At 39.7% G+C, this 22,037-nt stretch overlaps 1 protein-coding gene across 9 annotated transcripts in view; it reads right to left on the bottom strand.

The window, feature by feature from the left end:
• REPS2 (RALBP1 associated Eps domain containing 2) overlaps positions 1–22,037 on the bottom strand; it is a gene marked incomplete at both ends in the record, with an annotated part of 264,962 nt that overhangs the window by 144,181 nt on the left and 98,744 nt on the right. For all 9 annotated transcript variants that reach the window (XM_080719429.1, XM_080719431.1, XM_080719435.1 and 6 more), the window contains one exon: positions 20,813–20,936. In XM_080719429.1, the coding sequence (XP_080575555.1) occupies positions 20,813–20,936 (124 nt within the window). The remainder of the gene's footprint in view (positions 1–20,812; positions 20,937–22,037) is intronic.

The raw sequence follows: 22,037 nt of genomic DNA, 5'->3' as shown, positions 1-22,037 counted from the left end.
CACAAAACAAATTCAGGTTTGGGACTGATCTCCCTCTTCATCCTTTAGTCCAATGCCAAGAAAAAAAGATGTAACAATGTATAAATATAATAAATAATAAATGATAGCAGTTAAAACTAATTTTGTGAAAATGTGCTTAAATGCTTGGCATGGTGCTGCACGTTTGTAATCCCAATACTTGGGAAGCTGAGACAGGAGGATTGTGCAGGTTTGAAGGCAGCCTCAGCTACTTAGTAAGGCTCTCGGCAACTTAGTGAGACCCTGTTTCAAAATAAAATACAAAATAGGTCTGAGTGTGTAGCCCTGAGGTAGAAGGCCCCTAGGTTCCATCTCGAGTACCACAAAAAAATATGCTTAAATATGCCAGGTACCATATTAAGGAACTGCAAATATTAACCCAATCCTCACAGCAAACCTGTAAGATAAAATTATCAATATCAATTCCCTTTACAGATATGAAAACTGACATGAAGGAGCTAAATAATGTCTCCAAGATTACACAGCTTCACCTGTGGGTGAACCACAGTTTGAACTTAAGCAGGCTTAACCAGGACACTATAGCAAGGTCCCTCATTCCCAGGGCAAACTGACTGGGTGAAACAATTTCTCACTCGGCATACTTCTTTTAACGAATTTTCACACTCAATATCTGGTTGCCTTTTGATAACATAATGAGGAAAATGGTATTAAGTGAGAAGAATCAATCCAATGTTCCGCCAGATTCTAATGTCAAAACCATTAGCCACTCGCAATGCGACCAAGAACTGAAATGTAACAGTCTGGAATATTTACTTGTCTTTCAAATTTCTGACAAAACAATTCTGAAAATGATATGATGCCTTGGCAGGCTTGTAGTTCTCAGCACAGCAAATCATGCACAATCACATAGCACAAAGACCTACGAAAACAGGGATAATATTATGCATTATGCATAATGAGTTGCATCTGTATCCATTGTTCAGGATAATACTCATCAGAGTGGCTTTACACTTCCATCAACCCTCCATTCCAAAACACAGCTGTACTTCCAATGATTGATGCTATGCTAAAGCCAGAAAACATCTTAGCAACAGCAAGGATCCCAGCTCCCCAGGCAGAGAAGGGCCCTGGTGCTCCAGTATCCACATCATGTTTATTTTTAGTTGCTATGTCCACATCTGATTCAAAGAAGCAGGCAATATGACAAATCTCTGTGTGATCAATCAGCCAAGGGCCCAAGAGACATAAATAGAGGAACCTATCTGGAAAATTAAACAGTCTCCTCTAAAAAGAGAATGGCCATCGTTTTAATGTTTTATTGTTTCCCAACCTTGGGCAGTTTTCCAGGATTTAAGGCAGGAGTGGATTTCAAAAACAAAAAGTCTTGCAAAAGAAAAAAAAATTCCAGAGTCCTTCTAATTATTTATTTATTTATTTACTCTGCGTGTGTGTGTGTGTGTGTGTGTGTGTGTGCGCGCGCGCGCGCGCTACTGGGGATTGAACTCAGGGGCATTCAACCCCCAAAATGGTCCCCAGACCTTTTTCTATTTTGTTCTGTAACAGGGTCTAGCTAGGTTCCTGAGAGTCTCACTACGTTGCTGAAGCTGTCCTCGAACCTGCAATCCTCCTGTCTCAACCTCCCAAGTACTAGGATTACAGGCGTGTGCAACCACACCTGGATACTCCAGAGTCTTAGTGAATCAAATGTAAACCAATCTTATATTTTGTTCTCAGAAAAGGTATTTGTTTCAACTCAGTCTGCAGAAAAGATCTAAAATGATGGAACAGGATCACATAAAAATCTTTGTCCGTTGGCTGCCTGTAAACTCTATTTTCAAGTACTTCTTAAGGGAGAAAAGCAAGAGATTCTTGGTGTTTATAAGCTCCCTGGCCAGCGTTTTACTGGCATTCAAAAGATCACTCCAGGGAACAATGGAGTACAACCTGTGGAGTTATTAGGACTTGAATATGGCTCCCAGACACCCTTTAGGACACTGTCGTTTCACACGTCTTCCCATTCTCTCTATGGTATGTCTCTATAACTATTTGCCTAGGAAACAAACATGCTCCCCTCGATGGTCATCAAACAGCAAAAGACAAAACACAGCTGAATTTCTCTGGTACTTTAATCAGTAATGTGATTTTTAACAGAACTATAACCATACACAATAATATTCTTAGCACTGAAATTTTATCATAAAGATTCCATTTCCTTTCAGCTACTGGAAGGTATTTTAAATGAAAGGTAAAAGCTGGGTATAGTGGCTCGCACCTGTAATCCCAGTACTTGGGAGGCTGAGACTGAAGGAAGGATCGCAGGTTCAAGGACAGCCTCAGCAATTTATTGATGCGATCTGCAATTTAGTGAGCCCCTACTTCAAAATAAAAACTAAAATAGGGCTTAGCTGAGGATATAGCTCAAAGGTAGAATGCCCCTGGGTTCAATCCCCAGTATCGAAAGAAAAAAAAAAAGAAAGAAAGAAAGAAAGAAAGAAAGAAAGATAGATAGATTCGTTAAAACTCTAGTTTTTAAGTTTTCAGTTTGACATTTTTCCTTATCATACATATATAAAATCTGATAGTGAAACTTTATTAGAAAATTAATAAGGTATATGTTGTGCTGTGATATATGTCAGGTAAGCATAGGTTAGAATCTTGTCTCCCAAACTTAATTAACTTACAGCAAACAAATCAAGAGTTCAAATAAAATGTTTATAGCCACTATACAGAAAATGAGAGAAGCCATCTGAAGCAACAAATTATTTCATGGTTGTATCTTAGGTTTTATTCTTTGAACATAGAAATGTTTTTATATTAAATATAAACAACTATTTTCCCTTACACAAAGAAAGCAATGTGTCCTCCTTTTTAAACATGTGACCCTCTAAAAGGTAAGAGGAAACTTCTTTGTTTTTCCATATTTGATGGAAACATAACTATAGAAATACTTCAATTTTCTCAATCCACTAGAAATAGCATAAGCAGCATAAATACAGTAATAAATGGTGAATTATACTAGACCTTATTATAAAGAACACAGGAAGTGGTGAGGATTGGGTAGAATACATATCCCATCTAAAATGTTTACTATCATTCAGTCTGGTCCACTAGAATTACAATGCAAGCCATGTACATAATTTTGAATTTCATGTAGGTTACAAAAGTGAAACAAGCCAATCACAAAAAGACAAACACAGGCCGGGCGTGGTGGCGCACGCTTGTAATCCTAGCATTCGGGAGGCTGAGACAGGAGGATCACAGTTCACAGACAGCCTCAGCTACTTAGTGAGGCCCTCTGCAACTCAGTGAGACCAGGTTTCAAAATAAAAATAAAAAATAGGGCAGGGGGTGTAGCTCAGAGGTCAAATGCCCCTGGGTTCCATCTCCAGACCCGCAAAAAAAAAAAGACAAACATTATAACCCTATATTATTTGACTTATATGAGATATCAAGAATAGTCAAACTCACAGGAATAGAAGTAGAAGCATGGTTCCCAGGGACTGAGGTGAAAACAGGGAGTTATTTAATGAGGACAGTTTCTATTTTGCAAGGTGAGATAAAAAAGGATTAGAAACTTTATGCACAAAAAATGTGAATATACGTAATACTATTGAACTGCATACTTTAAAAATGGCTAAACTGGAAATTTTTATGATATATGCATAAAATTACAATTAAATCACAATTAAAGTTTTTAAAAAATTTTTAAGAGCCAGGTGTGGTGGCACACAGCTGAATCCTGTTCTTGGGAGGCTGAAACAGGACGATAGCAGGTTCAAGGCAAGCCTTAGCAACCTAGGGAGATCTTGTTTCAAAAACAAACAAGCCTGGCATAGTGGCACACCCTTGTAATCCCAGTACTTGGGAAGCTGAGCCAGGATGATCACAGGTTCACAGCCAGTCTCAGCAACTTGTGAGGCCCTCCATAACCTAGTAAGACCCTGTTTCAAAACAAAGGATAAAAATAGGGCTAGAAGGCATAGCTCAGAGGTAAAAGTAAACCCTGGGATTCAATCCCCGGTAACACACACACAAAAAAAAAATTAAAGATCAAATTAAATTTTAATAATCTATTTTAAGTCAGTATCATTTCAATATAAAATCAAAAAAGCATTAATGAGGTCTGGGGATGTAGCTCCATGGTAAAACACTTGGCCATCATGCACAAGACCCTGGGTTCAATTCCCAGGATTACAGAAAATAGTAGTAAAATTTTTACATTATTTTTCACACTAAGTCTTAAAAGTTGCACAAACCTCCTACACTCACTGTGCACCTCAATTCGTATTTGCCACATTTGAAGTGCTCAAAAAGCACACATGGCCAAGCATGGCAGTGGACGCTTGTAATCCCCACACTTGGGAGGTGAAGACAGGAGGATCATGCAGGTTCGAAGCCAACCTTGCTGGCTTAAGAGACCCTGTTCCCAAATAAAAATATATAAAATAGGTCTGGGAGTGTAGCACGGAGGTAGAAGGCCCCTGGGTTCCATCCCCAATACCACCAAAAAAAAAGCACACATAATAGCCAACAGACTATTGGCTATCATGCTAAAACAGTGAAGCTCTAGTTGATAGTTTCTATGAGAGATTGTGGGACATTGTAGCCAGAAATCTGGATTTTACTAAGAAATATTATAATGCTAAATGTCAGCAACTAATTGGTTTCATCTTAAATTATGTAAAGGATATTTTATGTAGAGCAATAGTTTATATAGCTCTGTGCGTGAGAGAGAGAGAGAGAGAAAGAAAAAGAGAGAGAATGAGAGAGAGATACTGGGGGTTGAATCTAGGGGGGCATTCTACCTCTGAGCTAAATTCTCAGCCCTATTTTATTTTTTATTTTAAAACAGGGTCTCACTAAGTTGCTGAGTGCCTCACTAAGTTGCCAACATGGCCACAAACCTGTGATCCTCCTGTAGCCAGTTGTTGACAGGTAAACATGTGGATATATTGTTTATACTCATTACTCTGAAACTAACCATACTTATTTCATATACTACTAAATCGTTTATTTAATGCATTAATAAGGAAGTATGTATACTGTTATTGTAACAATTCCTTTTAAACATCTGGTGGTTATTTCAATATAATTGATTTCCCTTATAATCTTATGCCTTTGTATGCACTTCGAATATTATTCTGGGCTGAGGGGGTGTGGCACAGTGGCAGAACATGTGATCATCATGACTGAGGACTTGTGTTCCATCCCCAGCACCAAAAAAGAAACCCCAAAAAATATTATTCTAAGAAGGTGTCGATAGGCTTCAAAAGGGGTCATGGCACACAAAAGATTAGGCAGCCTACTCTAGTTCCTGCCAAACCTTCCCTCAGTCCTCATATATTCTCAAGTCCAGTCCCCAGAAGGAAGAAAAGTAACAGTAGCACTCAGGGCAAATGTTTACCACATGGTTTCTGCATCAGGAATTTTATCTGGTCAATTTTTGACTCTCTTTCTTCCACCATTCAAGAAACCTGTTTTACCATCTATTTAATCCCAGCTCCAATTAAGATGAGGCTACAGAAATGTCTATTGCCAACAGTTAAGGAGGCACACATTCTCAGTCATGCAAATGCCAAGTCAGCACTTGCACAACCTTAAGAATAAGTGCCCCTTTAAAGATGTACCCTATCTTTCCCAAGGGGTTGAAGTCAGAGAACTACATTAACATATGCATACCCATGTTCATAGCAGCACAGTTTGTAATAGCCAAAATATGGAACCAACCTAGATCTCCATCAACAGATGAATGGATTGCAAAATTATGGGAAATACACACAATGGAATTCTATTCAGCTATAAAGAAGAATAAAATAATAGCTTTTGCAAGAAGACGGAAGGAACTGGAGAACATTATGTTAAGTGAGATGAGTCAAGCACAGAAAGAGAAGGGACATATGTTTTCTCTAATATGCCCAAGCTAGGGAGAAGTGGGAATACCAGAGGGACTCCAGATGATGGAGGGGAAATCTCAGCAAAGCTTGAATGGAAGGATAGGAGAGGAAGAAAGCTGAGGTTGTTCGACGGAGGAGGTACATACAAATATGTGTAACAGTCTAAATATAACATGGTTAACCTGGACACTCTTTATTGGGAGGGGGGAAGGAAAATGGGGGAGAAGGGCACGAAGCACAATCTAAATGTACACCATTTTCAATATGTTCCACTTATAAATAAAAAAAGAAATATATAAAAATAAAATAAGACAAGAAAAATAAAAAATAAAAAAATAAAGATGTACCCTAAGCTGGGCGTGGTGGCACAAGCTTGTAATCCCAGCTTTAGGGAGGTGGAGACCAGAGGATTGCAGTTAGCAGACAGCCTCAGCTACTTAGTGAGGCCTTTACAACTCAGTGAGACCCTGTTTCAAAAATAAAAGACTAAAAAATAGGGCTGGGGTGTTGCTTAGAAGTAGAATACCCCTGGATTCCATCCCCGGTACTGAAAAAAACTCACTGAGACCCTGATTCAAAAAATAAAAAAGACTAAAAAATAGGACCGGGGGTACAGCTCAGAGGTAGAATGTCCTGGGTTCCATCCCCAGTACTACAAAAGAAAAAGAAAAAGATGCACCCTGCATGCCAGTGTAACCAAATATCTACTCTTAGTTTAGGCATAGCTCTTGAAAATGCTCAACACAGCTTTTTTAAGAAGTCATTTTCAATTTTGGCCTTACATAAGAATCACATGGGAGAACTCTTAAGAATCCTGATGCTGAGGCTAGACCCCAGATAAATTTAATGACGATTTCTGAAGGCGGCACCTGTATTTATTATTTTGTATTTAAAGTTATTGCAGTGATTCTCAAGGGCAAACAAGGTTGTGAACCAAGACCAGAGATAGATAGTAGTCACTGAAAGGACTTCTGCAAAAGTCCTTCCAGGAGATTTAGGGAATCTGAATTCCTATTGTTTTAGCTTAAAGAGATAAGACTTTCCCCAAGATGGTGGATTAGAGACATACAGGTCTTTCCAGCTTCTGAACAGGACAGAATTTAAATAACTGAGCCTGGTGTGGTGGCACCTGCTTGTAATCCCAGTACTAGGGAGACTTAGACAGGAGGATCATAGGTTCAAGGCCAGCCTCAGCTACTTAGGCCGGCCACACTTATTGACACTCTGTTTTGAAATAAAGAATAAAATATAGAGCTGGTGGTGCAGATCAGGGGCAAAATGTCCCTGGGTTCAATCTCCAGTTCTGCAAAAAAAATACATAAAAATAAAAATAAAATAGGGTTGGGGGTATAGTTCAGAGGCAGTCCCTGGGCTCAATCCCCAGTACCAAAAAAAAAAAAAGAATTTAAATGACTAGAGTGTAGCTGCTTATTGAGGTTTATGACGTTGGAGACACAGTGAATTTCAACGGCAGACAGAGATTTGGAGAAATCCCTAGTCTCTGGATAGTGGACTAGAGGGTGAAACAGCCAGGGTACCAATAGTGGAAGCATGGCAGAAGGAAGAGGAGAAGGAAGAGGGGGTAGAGATGGAAGAGGGAGAGTCCCAGTGAATACCACTGGCCCAAGAATCAATGCCCTGCAGAAAAAAGGTCCAAAATGTCAAGAGACCTGAGATTTGCATGGTGAATGGCTCTGAAGAAGTTCTCTGCACTTCCTGGCATCTTCTCTGGGAGCTGTAACTAGGAGCCATCTTGAGAAGGGCCCTATTGTCTGAGTTTACTGCTTTGAGAATCAAAGGCTCCCACATTTTCCTGTCCCTGGGATCCTGAAGCAGTATCACTGCTCTGAGTCTGTGGGCAGTGGCAGCGGCTGAAGTCACCAGAGCTCCAGGAGAGACACTGAGCAAACTCACAGAGAGTTCTAGGCAGTGGGGGATGAGACTTTGGTGCACAGGGTAACGGAAGGCATTTCCCTTAAGAATCAGCATTTTGACAGGTTAGCTACCAGAGCCTGGGGGCGTGTATGACTGCACACAAGAGCCAGGGCTGGGAACAACAGAATCTAAGGCAGTGAATCACACAGAGCCCTTCACCATCCCCAAGCACAGATCCTTGAGACTCCATAGCCTCTCTCTGCCCTTAGATGTACACAGGGTCATGCTATAGAGCTAGAATTACCCCTGTCCTCCAAGTGCTCAACAGGAAAACCTCCACACAGAATCATTAGAGAGTTCTGCATATTAAACTGGGTTCTTAGCACGCCATGGCATTGGTGTCTACCTGCAACCCAAATAGTCCCAGAGAGACTCTATCTGGAGAGCTCTTTATTCTGCCCAAGCTTGTTCCAGCATGCAAGGCAGCAAACAGGTACTCTGACTGAACCCAGTCAGATATCACTTCTTTGAGTCACCTGAAGAACACCACAAAGGAAAAAGGGGGGTGACTAACTCCCAGCGTTTGCTCTGTCGGATGGCTGTGCATCTCAAAAAGACACAGAGAGAAACACTGATCAGCAAAGGCTGCAAGTGCCCACTCCTGCCTGCTCATTCAACCAACTCCACAAAGAAGAAATTTTTGATTTATTAAGATTTTATTGTTGTTTTTTTTTTTGGTGGTACTGGGGTTCCTGGAAGCCCTTCTACCTCGGGGCTACACTCCCAGACCTATTTTTACATTTTTATTTGGAAACAGGGTCTCCTAAGTCAGCGCGCGCGGCTGGCTTCGAACCTGCGCGATCCTCCTGTCTCTGCCTCCCAAGTGCGGGGATTACAAGCGTGCGCCACCACACCCAGCTTTATTGTTGTTTTATATTTGTTTCTTCTTTTTCTTTTTTTCTCTTATCTTTTATCCTTTTTCCTTCATTGATTTTTTAAATTTTTCTCCTATCATTTTTCTTTTATTAAATTTTATTTTCTTACTTTTAAATATTTTAATTCTGTTCTACATTATCACCACCATCACCCCTTCTTTTCATTTAGTGTTAGTATGACTGTTACTATTTTATCTGATTTTAATATACTTTTATTGGTGCACTGAAATTATACATTGTAATGAGATTCAGAGTGATAGGAACATACATGCACACAGCACTTTTTGTGTTTCTCTCTGATTTTGGCTTCATGTCTTTATCTTTTTCATCCTTTTATTTTTTTCTCATCTTTGTTAGTAGTGCTGGGGATAGAGCCCAGCACTTGAAGCATGTTGGATGGGTGCTCTGCCACTAAGCTCTACTCCCAGACCAGCCAGGAATTGCACCTTGCTCCAGTCACAAGCTAGTCCTGCTCAAACCTTCACAGATACCCTAACTTAAGGCATAAGTGCCACAGAAGGGGAGCTGTGATCCCTGTCCCTGCCTCTCCCTATCAAACAACTGGAACTTCACCAGTCTGTAAAGATAAAATCTTCAGGCCCATCACCACCATTGTAACACCCAGTAAAAGACTGGCTTTAAGTAGCAGGGCCAGTGCTCGAACAATCCAAGAAAACTCCCAACACTTCCAACGAGCTTCCATTACCACTGTAGGAGCAGTCAAGAGAGTGCACCCCAAACATGCTGTTGTCTATACCACACCTGCCTGAACTACAAGGGAGACCCCACTCTGGCGAGACGTGTAGAGAAAGTGAGTCTCCCTGGCTCTGACACAGTATGCACTGGGTTAAAACCCTCCAATCACAGCCAAAGAGCCACAGGGAAGCTACACTACAAAGTCCAATTGGAATGAAACTCAATACTACACAATAAACTGATATTCAGGAAACACTGTCAAGAGAAGGCAGCTTACTAAGAAAGCTCTCACATAAAAGTGGAAGAACTATCCATCCGGGAAGATGTGTCAATCTCCTCCTAGAAACACATGAAATATGAACAAACAAGGCAACATGATACCTCCAAACATTTTTAACTCCCTAGTAATTGATGCCAAAGTTATCTCAGTGGATACAGTATCAGACAAAGAATTCAAAAGAATGGTGTTTTAATGTCCAATGAAATCCAAGAAAACACAAATAAACAGCTGAATAAATTAGGAAAACAATGCTGGGTATGAATGAGTACTTCAATGGATAGAGATTTTTAAAAAGAACAAATCAAAATTTAGAAAAAAAACCTTAGTAAGTCCAATTAAAAACTCAGTTGATAACCTCGACAGCCTAATTCAAGAAGAAGAAAGAATACCGGGACTTGAAGACAACTCTGCCAAACTGTGTACATTCATACAGACATAAAGAAAGAACAGAAGAAAGAATAAAGAGAACATACAAGATCTCTGGGATATCATTAAATGATCGAATATCCAAATAGCTAACATACCAGAGGAAGAAGAGCATATAGGCTGAGGGTATTGAAAAGCAATCCCATTCTCAGTAACCACAAAAAATACCTAAATAATATACACTTAAGAGAAAAGACAGCATTTTTATAACATTCTGGTGGGGAAATTGTATATCCATATGTACAAGATTAAAACTAGACCCTTATCTCTCTCTTAAGAAAAATACACTCGAAATGGATAAAAGAGCTTAATGTTAGACCTGAAAAATTGAAACTACTAGTAGGAAACATAGGGAAAGCCCTTCAAGATATTGGCACAGGAGCAGCAGCGAATTCAACGAGTCCAGTACAGCTACATCTGCGAACTCAAGAACAGTGAGTCAAATTGCGGGCCACAGAGGAGAAATCCCAGTACTGTACATCCTGGGACATGACCCAGTGGGGGAGTGGCGGTGGCAGAGATATCACACCATATAAGAACGTGCAACGTGGCACCCCCCCCCCCATAGTTTAAAGCAGCCTCTATCGAATCCCTGGGTCGGAGACTCTGTGATACAACCCAGTAAAGGAGTAGTGGGGTCTGAGATACTACAGACTCGAGATCCAGAACACCTTAAGGGAAGTCATAGTGACCCAAGGGAAGAACCCAGAGAAGGCACAAACTTCCGAAATCATGGGAAAGAGGAATAACACTGGAGCAATGAATGCCCACAACCCCACAACATCAGAACCCGATAAAACAGAAAATCAGAGATTTCTAGAAGATCAAATAAGGAAAATAACTGTAGAAATAATAGAGGTGCTTCGAAAAGAACTCAGAGAGAGCCAAAAAGAGATAAAGGATGCAATTAATGAAGTAAAGGCCACAATTCAAAGTACAAACAACCGATTAGACCACATGGAGAACAGAATCTCGCTCTTAGAAGATGATCATTCCAAAAATGAATGCATAGTTTCTAATCTAGAAAAAAATATCTGACAGCAGGAATCTGACATTGAAGAAATATGGGCCCATTTTAAGAGAGCTAACCTAAGAATAATTGGAATAGAGGAGGGAAAAGAAAGTGAAACCAAAGGGATCAACAATCTCTTCAAGGAAGTAATAGCAGAAAATTTTCCAAACATAGAGCAAGAGGTTGATACACAGGTCCAGGAAACTTATAGAACTCCCTTTAGACAGGATCAGAGAAGAGGATCCCCACGCCACATAATTGTCAAAATGACCAATGTGGAAGCCAAGCAGAGAATCTTAAAGGCAACAAAAACAAAGGGCCAAGTGACATTCAGAGGCAAGCCAATTAGAATCACTCCAGACTTCCCAAACCAAGTCATGAGAGCCAGAAGGGCTTGGAGTAACATATTCCAAACTCTGAAAGAAAACAACTTCCAGCCAAAACTTTCCTACCCAGCAAAACTTTCTATCAAATTAGATGGAGAAATAAGAAGCTTCCATGACAAACAGAAACTGAAGGAATTTATGTCTTCAAAACCAGCACTAGAGAAAATACTCAAAGAGATTAACTACAAAGAAGAAATAGGTAACACTCACCAGAACCAGAGAAACAAGATTTTCCATCCAACAGACAACTAAGATTGGTTATCTGTGGAGATTCATTATTTATGTTAGTCTTTTACCTATCTCTAAATTGTATTGTTTGCCTTTATTGTTGTTAATTTTTAGGATTTCTAGTTGGAATATTAATATACCTACAGATATAGCATTTGGAAATATTTTATCCCATTCTATTAGTAACTTTTAACTCTGTTTACATTGTCTTTGGATATACAATTTTTTTTCTATTTTTTAGGGAGTTTGTATACTCTTCTGTTGCCTGTGCCATTGAAATCATATTCAAGAAATCGCTGCCAATTTCAATGTTGTGAGGTTTTATGACCCAGATTTTCTTCTAAAAGTTTATAGTCTTAAGATTTATATTTAGGTCTTTTATCTATTTTGAGTTAATACTTGTATATGGGATTAGGTAAGGGTCCAAATTTATTATTTTCCATGTAATTATTATTTTTCAACAATATTTAGTTAAAAGATTATTATTTCTACCACCAAATGTTCGTGGAAACCTTGTCAAAAATAACTTGATAATATAGGGAAGAATTTAGCTCTAGGCTTCTATTTAACTCCAATGGTTTATATATCTGCCTTTAGAACAGTACTACACTGTTTCAATTATTGTAGCTTTATATGGTTTGAAATCAGAAAATATATATCTTCTAGCTTTGTTCTTTTTCAAGATTGTTTTGGGTATCTAGAGTCCATATTCCATATTAGGATAGAGTTTTTTTCTGAAAAATAAATATATAAATATATGATAGTTTCACCTAAAAAAACTGGAAAAAATATTCTCTGGTAAGAAAGTAAGTAAAAAGAAATATTGAAATGTTATCTTTAAGTCATCAAAAGCTTGGTATCAGACAAATGAAACTGTTATGTGAGATTATCATTTTTAATTTTGGATAACTTGCTATAATACTAGATGTCAACCACTAAGCCAAGCATGGGAGGGAGGGATGGGGAGAGAATGGGGTGGGGATCGTGTGGGGGCTGACTGGGCGATGTGTGCATGTATGTCTACAAAAGTTTGTATCCCACTATGATGTATGAATACAGTACACCAATAAAAATTTTAAAAAATATATTCTCTGGTAAGAAAGAAAGCAAAAAGAAATATTGAAATGTTATCTTTAAGTCATCAAAAGCTTGGTATCAGACAAATGAAACTGTTATGTGAGATTATCATTTTTAATTTTGGATAAATTGCTATAATACTAGATGTCAACCACTAAGCCAAGCATGGGAAGGAGGGATGGGGAGGGAATGGGGTGGGGATCGGGTGGGGGCTGACTGGGTGATGTGTGCATGTATGTCTACAAAAGTTTGTATCCCACTATGATGTATGAATACAGTGCACCAATAAAATAAATTAAAAAAAAAAGATATTGGCACAGGCAATGACTTCCCAAATAGGACTCCAATAGCTCAGGAAACAAAAGTAAGAACTGACAAATGGGATTATATCAAATTAAAAACCTGTACAGCAAAGAAATCAACATACTGAAGAAACAACCACAGAATGGAAGAAAATCTTTGCCTGCTATTCATCTGACAGAGGATTAATAATCAGAATATATAAAGAACTCAAAAGAACTTAACAGCAGCCAAGGTGGTGGTGCATGCTTGTAATCACAGTATTTGGGAGGTTTAGACAGAGGATCACAGGTTCAAGGCCAGCCTCAGCTACTTAGTGAGACCCTATTTCAAAAGCAAGAATAAAAAAAAGGGTTTGGAGTGTAGCTCAGAGGTAGAATGCCCCTAGATTCAATCCAGCACTGCAAAAAGAATTAAGAACAAAATAACAAGTAATCCAATCCAAAAATGAACGAATGGTCTGAAAATATGCTTCTCAAAATAAAAATATAAATGGTCAATAGATGCATGGAAATACATTCAATATCTTTAGCCATCAAGGAAATGCAAACCAAAACTACACTGAGATTCCATCCTGCCCAAGATAGAATGGTTATTTTAAAAAAAAAGGTGATTTTCTGCACATAGGCCAGGATGTACAGAAGATTATTATTAATTTTTATAATTAATATGTGTTAATAATTACAGTTTTTAGTACTAGGTATTAAACCCAGGGGCATTCTACCTCTGAGCAAGACCACCAGCCATATTTTTGTATTCTTTATTTTGAAGCAGGATTGGCCATGAACCTGCGATCCTCATTCCTCAGCCTCCCAAATACTGGGATTACAAGCATGTACCATCATATCTGGCTAATAATTATAACTTAAAAGAGTAACAAATAATTAAGATACCATTCCCATGCAGGTCTTCATTCATTCACTCACTCATTCATGCAACCAACATGTGCTGAGTACCTACAATGTCCCACAATGCAATAGCTATTGATCTCTTCCTTTCCCTTTAGGGAAGATTACAGGTCAATAAGTCAAACAGGCAAAAATTAGTCAGACCTGTAAGGAATATTTACAAACTCTGATAAGTGCTATAAGGAAACATGCTGAGAGAGAACAATGTAGGAAAGGAACTGTCCTGTAGAAGTAGTATCAAACAGGCACAACCAAAGATTACCTAACCCCCTAGGAACTTATATATTTGTTGTGGTTTAATATTTACTCTTGATTAGCATTTTATAAGTCTGAAAGGGTGGATAGTGACTTATAGAAAACTGTTAGCTAACAAGTAACTCTCATTAAATAGCAATACAAATGAATTTCATCTTGGAAAAAAGTACAATAGCCAAGTTGCACTTTTATTGCCCTATAAAGCATTAATCTGTTTCATATGTAATAGAACAATCATATTTTAGCATCCTTTCTTGATAGGACTATAAATACCTCTGGCTTTTTACACTTTTTTTGGTGGTACTGTGGTTCCTGGAAGCCCTTCTACCTCTGGGCTACACTCCCAGACCTATTTTATATTTTTATTTGGAAACAGGGTCTCTTAAGCCAGGGCTGGCTTCAAACCTACGTGATCCTCCTGTCTCCGCCTCCCAAGTGTGGGGATTACAAGTGTGCACCACCACGCCCGGCTCTGATATCTCATTTTGAAAAACCATTTGCAGTCCATTTATTTCTCAAATCCTAAGAGAGAAATTTATTGCTTTTTAAGTTCAGTTTTTATTAAGTTCCCCTAAAGCTATTTTTTTTGTGTGTGTATGGTGCTGGGGATGGAACCCAGAAGGCAATCTACCTCCAAACTACAACCCCAGGCCTTTTTTATTTTTTGTTTTGAAGCAGGTTCTGGCTAGGTTTCTGAGAGTCTTGCTAAGTTGCTGAGGCTGTCCTCAAACTTTCCATCTGCTTGTCTCAGCCTCCCAAGTACTGGGATTACAAGCATGTGCCACCACGCCCAGCATTTCTACACTTTTTAAAACTAGTTTTATCATTTGTTGGTCCTATAATTAATGAATTAATTTGACAAGAATTATTTGAGATAGGATAATCGGGGCAGTCTTAGAATCCTGGAGGATGAGAAAAAGACAACAATAGGAAGCAGAGAAAAAGGACAGGCCCCTCGGAATATAAGATCTCAAAATAATGTGGGAATATACCCTGCATCAGGAAATAGATCATCCAGAAATGGCTAGAAGGCCACAAGACTAAAGGGCAAATTACAAGGAAGAGAGCTGTAATATTAAGACAGAACAGAAGACAGGGACTAGATTGTGCAGCATCTTACAGATCAGTTCAGGGACTTTGAATCCTGTACTATGTCCAGCAGGCAAACCACTGCAGGGTTTTGTTGGTTTTGTGTGTGTGTGTGTGTGTGTGTGTGGTACTGCGGATGGAACCCTTCTATCTCTGGGCTATACTCCAAGACCTATTTTATACTTTTTTTATTTGGAAACAGGGTCTCTTAAGCCAGCAAGGCTGGCTTCAAACCTGCACGATCCTCCTGTCTCCACTTCCCAAGCACAGGGATTACAAGCGTGCACCACCAACACCCAGCAAGGGTTTTAAGGAGAAGGATGAAATTATATAATGTTCATTTTGAAGATAAATTACTCTTTCCAAAGTAGGCAATGAGATAGAAGTAAAGAAGAGAGGAGTTAGGGAACCAATGACAAAACCATTGTGCTATCCAGGTGTCTCAGTCAACATTCTCATGGCTGTAATCCAAAACAACTGACCATACAACATAGAGAAAGTTTTCTGGAGATTATGAGTTCTGTCCATGTGACTCCAGGGTCTGATGTTCAGGGCATGGCTGTGGTAACTGGAGAGAGAGAGAGAGAGAGAGAGAGAGAGAGAGAGAGAGAGAGAGAGAGAGAGAGAGAGAGAGAGAGAGAGAGAGAGAGAGAGAGCGCAAGCATGCAAAGAGCTACTCTCACATCTCTGAGACCAGAAGCAAGAGATAGAGCAGGGGGAGGAGGAGAGGACTTTATATCATCCCTGAGGCCACAGCCCCAGAGACACCTCCCTGGCAACAAGCCCTGCTTTCAATATTACTACCTTGTTTCTATGAGGGCTAGGAGGACATTCCAATTCTAAACCATTACATTAAGTAAGTGATGGAAGGATACCTGGGGTCCAGTGGGGACCAAGAGAAGGAGGCAACAGACGGTGAGAGTGAGCCACATTTTCAGGACTTTTGATGGGTTATATTGGGGAGTGAAGAGAAAAAAGGAATCCAGGATGACTTATGGATCTCTAGTACGAACATCTGGAAATGGTGGTAGCATGTACCAAAATAGGAAAGACTAAGGAATAGAGGTTAACACACATATACATGAAAGCATGTATTATTCCTAAAATAAAGGTAACCATTCACAGGTGTGACTTCCTGGGTATAACAGAGTTACCACATAATTTTAGATTTGGTCCTCACAGAGAATTATCTTTGGACTTCAAGATTTATATCATCAAACGTTTAGCTAATGGGTTGCAAGCAACAAACTGAAAAAATTCTATGTGACAGCTCAAAGGTTGGCCCAATCTTGTCCTCATTCTTACTCAAAATATGCTGACTTCAAATAACTAATAAATCTTTAAATGAAAGAAGATAATTCAGAATTAACTCTAGGTATAATTAAGCACCAGAGGCAAAAAGGTAGCATCCGTGTTTATAAAATACAAACAAGAATGCCTTACATTTGCAGGGAGGTATTAATCCTTCACACAAGAGATAGGTTGACAATCATCCTAGCCCCTGGGAAATTAAAACATAGAACTAAGCACAAATCAGTTAAAATACTTAAGCCTAACTTAAAGTATGCAACAAAAGTGTCAGAAGTATATTCTTGTATAAAACAAAGCAGTTCTTACTTTCTCAGAAAGTAAACTTGGAAAATACTGCAATAAAGCTTAACGACCAAAAACAATGATGCCTGAAAAAATCCAAATTCAATGTGATATGACTTTCAACCATCAAAACCAGTGTCTGCTGACAACAGTCAAACGTCCATTTATCAGCAGAGTGCTTATAGCAGACTTGAATATCAAGCCAGCTAATGAAACGGTGTTCCTTGAAGAAACCTATGTCAAAGAATCACATTCTGAATACATGTAATATATGACTTTAGGGTCCAATATTTTTACCATTTAGAAAATATCTCATGAGTAGAGATTACAATCAGTACTGTATTAAAAGATAAAGAGAATAGAGAAGAGGATATTTTGCATATCAATAAAGAGTACAGAGACTAGCTGGACCTGATGGTGCAAACCTGTGACCCCAGTACTTGGGAGGCTAAGACAGGTGGATCACTGTTGGGAGCCATTAAGGCCTTCCCCTAGATTGGTGTCTCTGACTCAGCTGACTGTCCTTCACCCAGAGTCAACAAGGTTTGGGGTTATGGAAAGTTCAAAGAGGTCTGAGAGAGGATCAGGTGGTGATGACACAATGGTACTGATAGGCCTATCTGTAATATGTGTTTTGTATTGGTCTTTATTGTATTCTGGTGGTGGTAGCACGAGAATGTTGATTGACCTGTAGCTGTGCATAAATACCTCTGGAAAAACAAACCCGGGGTTGGCGTCGGCACAATAAAGATGAGATTGACCCAGAAGTTGCGTTGCCCAGGAGTGTCGGCACAATAGAGAATACTGACCCAGGCATAGTCGTCGACCCGTAGGAAATATTGACCCATGAACAGGGGTCGACCAGTAGAGACAGTAGGCTGGCAGCTCCCCCATGTTAGAATTTAAAATTCTCCATCCTCGCCGGGCGTGGTGGTGCACGCTTGTAATCCCAGCATTCGGGAGGCTGAGACCTGGAGGATCACGGTTCGCGGACAGCCTCAGCTACTTAGTGAGGCCCTCTGCAACTCAGTGAGACCCGGTTTCAAAATAAAGAATAAAAAATAGGGCAGGGGGTGTAGCCCGGTGGTCAAATGCCCCTGGATTCCATCCCCAGACCCGCAAAAAAATAAATAAATAAATAAATAAATAAATAAAAATAAATAAAATAAAATAAAATTCTCCATCCTCACGCCTCATTTCAGAACCCGTACTCTTGCCAGCTGGCTCCAGCAGATCACAACCTCAAGGCCAGTCTCAGCAACTTAGACCCTGTTTCAAAATAAATAAGCCGGGAGTAGTGGTACACACTTGTAATTCCAGAATTTGGGATGCTGAGACAGGTTCGTGGACAGCCTTGGCTACTTAGTGAGGCCCTTTGCAACTCAGTGAGACCCTGTTTCAAAATAAAAAGAATAAAAAATAGGGCTAGGGGTATAGCTCAGAGGTAGAATGCCCCTGGGTTCCATCCCCAGTACCAAAAAATTAATAATAAAATAAAATAGGGCTGGGGGTGCAGCTTGTAAGTTCAGCATCCCTGGGTTCCATCCCCCATACCAAAAAAAAAAAAAAACAAACAAAATAAAAGAGCACAGGGACTGAAAGCATAGCTCCTGGCTCCAAACTTTACTAAGCCTGGGTATACCTAGGCAAGTTACTTAACCTTCCCAAACTTTATTTATTTATTTATTTATTTATTTATTTATTTATTTATTTTTGTGGTACTGGGGTTCCTGGAAGCCCTTCTACCTCCGGGCTACACTCCCAGACCTATTTTTACATTTTTATTTGGAAACAGTGTCTCCTAAGTCAGCTGGCTTCGAACCTGCGCAATCCTCCTGTCTCTGCCTCCCAAGCGCGGGGATTACAAGCGTGCGCCACCACGCCCGGCATAACCTTCCCAAACTTTAATTCCACATCTGTAAGACAGAAACAATAGTAGCACCGCAGTAAAGACTCACGGGGTTCAGCTGTAACTAGCATTCATTCCCTTGCAAGCACATGGAAAAACTGTGTCCCCCAGTCTGCGCTGCAGTGAGGCACATCCACATGCTTCTCTGGCCAATGCGCCCTGAGAAGCAGTAACATGAGTCACATCCAGGCCAAAAGAATGGAATGGTTAGGGTCACAGGCTCTTTCCCTGGTGTGGCAATTGTGGGAGCAGGTAATGTGTTGGAGGGGCCATCAGGTAAAGCAACCAGGAGCACAGAGCCACTACACAGGGTGCAGATACGCTGAAGGTCACCCTAATCCAATGCAATGTGGCACGAGAACCTCTGTCTAGTGAAGGCACTGAGATCACAGTGGTGCGTGTTATCACAGCTTGTCCTAAGTAATGTCAACTCTCGTAAGCATACCTAATCTAGTAGGGTGCTGTGAGGATTAAATAAGACAGTGACTGGCATACTCTAAGCCTTTGATAAAGATTAGTATAATGACTATGGCCCCTGATGGTTAGTCCAGAGGGCTTTGTCTCCCATAGCCAGACATGGTAATCTTCTCAGATATTTGGGTTGTCTCACAGGGTCTCTATGGATTAACTCTAAATTCTGAACCCACTTAGCTGTCTACCACTACCTTAACAGGACAAGAATTAACAGTAATTTTTATCTCAAAATGAAGAGAATGAAACTGTTTCTGCTTAGATGTGTGGATATATGAAAGTAATTTGTATCACTGTGAATTATCAAAGGACATCAGTGCATTCCTCTAATAACCACCCTTCTCATATGGATTTTCATTTATTTTTTTGTGTGGTACTGGGGATGGAACCCAGAGGCTTTCTACTTTCAGGCTACACTCCCAGACCTATTTTCTATTTTATTTGGAAACAGGGTCTTACCTAGTTGCAGAGGGCGTCACCAAGTAGCTGAGGCTGGCTTCAAACCTGCACAATCCTCCTGTCTCAGCCTCCGAAGTACCGAGATTACAAGCGTGTGCCACTACACCTGGCTCTCATATGGACTTTTAAAACTTCTGAGTCAGTAGAAATAATGCCTATTGTTTGGGACTTTGCTTTTTGTTTAAGTCATGGAAAGAGCTCAAGCATACAGTAGCCTGGAGACAGGTGGTGAGATAATATTAGATTAGAGTAGGGAGACAGGTGGTGAGATAATATTAGATCAGAACTCTGAGAAGAGATTCATTAAGCCAAAATTTTGGTAGCCCCAAAGTACTTGTTTTAAATATTTTTTGTGGATTGAACCAAAAGGTATTCTACCTCCAAGCTATACCCCCAGTGCTATTTTATTTTTTATTTAGAAACATGGTCTCCCTAAATTTCTGAGAGTCTCACTAAGTAGTTAAGGCTGGCCTCAAACCTGCAATCCTTCCATCTCAGCCTCTCAAGTACCAGGATTACATGCACCACCATACCTGGCTAGCCCCAAAGTGCTTAATAGTCATCAGGACAGTGCTTCACAAAATGGAAATTAAAGGATGTGCACATCTGGTTTGACTGGAAGGAATGGAAGGGAGAGAAAAGGAACAATTCCACTCAACTCCCCTGTGACTCCACCCCTAATCCCTAGCTGAGTCTTAAATGACATTTTGGATGCCTCAAGTGGAAAATTCAACTGTTATTATTTTGCCATAGGCTCTAGAATTCCTGTCCTAATCTCATCCTGCTAAAAAACAAAGTCTATTTTCACTTCAAGTCAGTTAAAAGGAACTAATCTCAGGTCATTCTCTGAACGTTTCCCCATTTAAAAAGAAACTAAACCACCTGCTAAGTCTTCTTATTTTATTTCACAGAAGAGCTAGAGAAAATGAGGAGAGGGTTCATAAAAGCTTATAGAACAGGCCCTAAACCCACTAAAAATGGTTCTCATAAACAAGAAACCTGTCCTGAACAATAAAACATATAAAATGTGAGATACTTACCACATTTAATACTCTCTATCCGCACAGGGAGGCCAGACTGTGCTGCGGCAATTAATTTCAGGGCGATGTAAAACTGTGTTGGACCAAAATAACCAACCCGCTTTGCACCACACAGTTCTGTGATCTGAAAGCAGATAAGAAAAATAATGCTGAAACCCCATTTTGTAACAGGAAAATGATACGAGATCTATGATGAAACTTCAAGGATTTCACAGCATGGCCAACCAAGAAGCCCCCCAGGAACCTATGTAGACACACTGGGTTCATTTATTTTTCCTCCAGTTTTTAGGGAGGTTTTTAACTCAGATTATTACATTCTACCTCCTCGTGATTTTTCAGGACTGGTTATTCTTTCTCTCCTATGTAGAAGCTACAGAAAAATAGGAAATATAAGGGACTTTAAATAATGCAAAGAGAGACCTATAGAATAATTAAGGTGGTTAGGGAAGAGAGTTAGGGAGAGGTCAAGAGGAGACTGAAGAAGGAAACAGTTCTAATAATACTCAAGCAATATGTACCAACCTCACAAACTTGTGTGGGGAGGAAGGAGGGACAGTGGGTGGGAAGTGGAGGGAAATACACAAAAAGCTGTGTGCTTCTATGTTTTTAACACATTGAACTTTACTATGATTACAATGTACCAATAAAATAATTTTTTAAAAAAGATAAAAAAATAAAGGTGACAATGGCTGGTTGATGCTCTTCTTATACAGAAGAATAAATTTTCCAGGGGGTAGATTCTACTATACAAAATCTAGAAGGTCACTGGGGTGAAAAGAGAACACATTAGTCATTCCCATTGCCTGCGGATTAGTCTAGTTTATTAAGATTATTTTTCCAAAGTTATCAAGCCAAATGATTTCCTAACTACTGGAAGTATATTTTGGGTGCTCACTTCAGAGTAACAGAAAAGTACTACACAGCCAGGCATGTTGGCGCACTCCTGTAATTCTAGCTACTGGGAAGTCGGAGGCAGGGGGATTCCAAATTTGAGGGCAGATTGGGCAATTTAGCAAGATACTGTCTCAAAATGTAAAAATATAAAGAGCTGTGACTGCAGGTCAGTGGTACACACCCCTGGGCTGAATCCCTACTATTACACACACAAACATTTTAAAGACACTACAATAATCGCTGCTTGCCATCTCATCACCTGAAACTTGAACATCCTCCTCCCCAGTGAACTCAAATGTTACTTCTCTGTACCTCCTTCCCAACTTCCTGG

Source organism: Muscardinus avellanarius (assembly GCF_963383645.1).
Source record: "Muscardinus avellanarius genome assembly, chromosome: X".
In the NCBI taxonomy this organism is placed as follows: domain Eukaryota; kingdom Metazoa; phylum Chordata; class Mammalia; order Rodentia; family Gliridae; genus Muscardinus; species Muscardinus avellanarius.
This window is presented reverse-complemented; position numbering and strand designations above follow the sequence as displayed.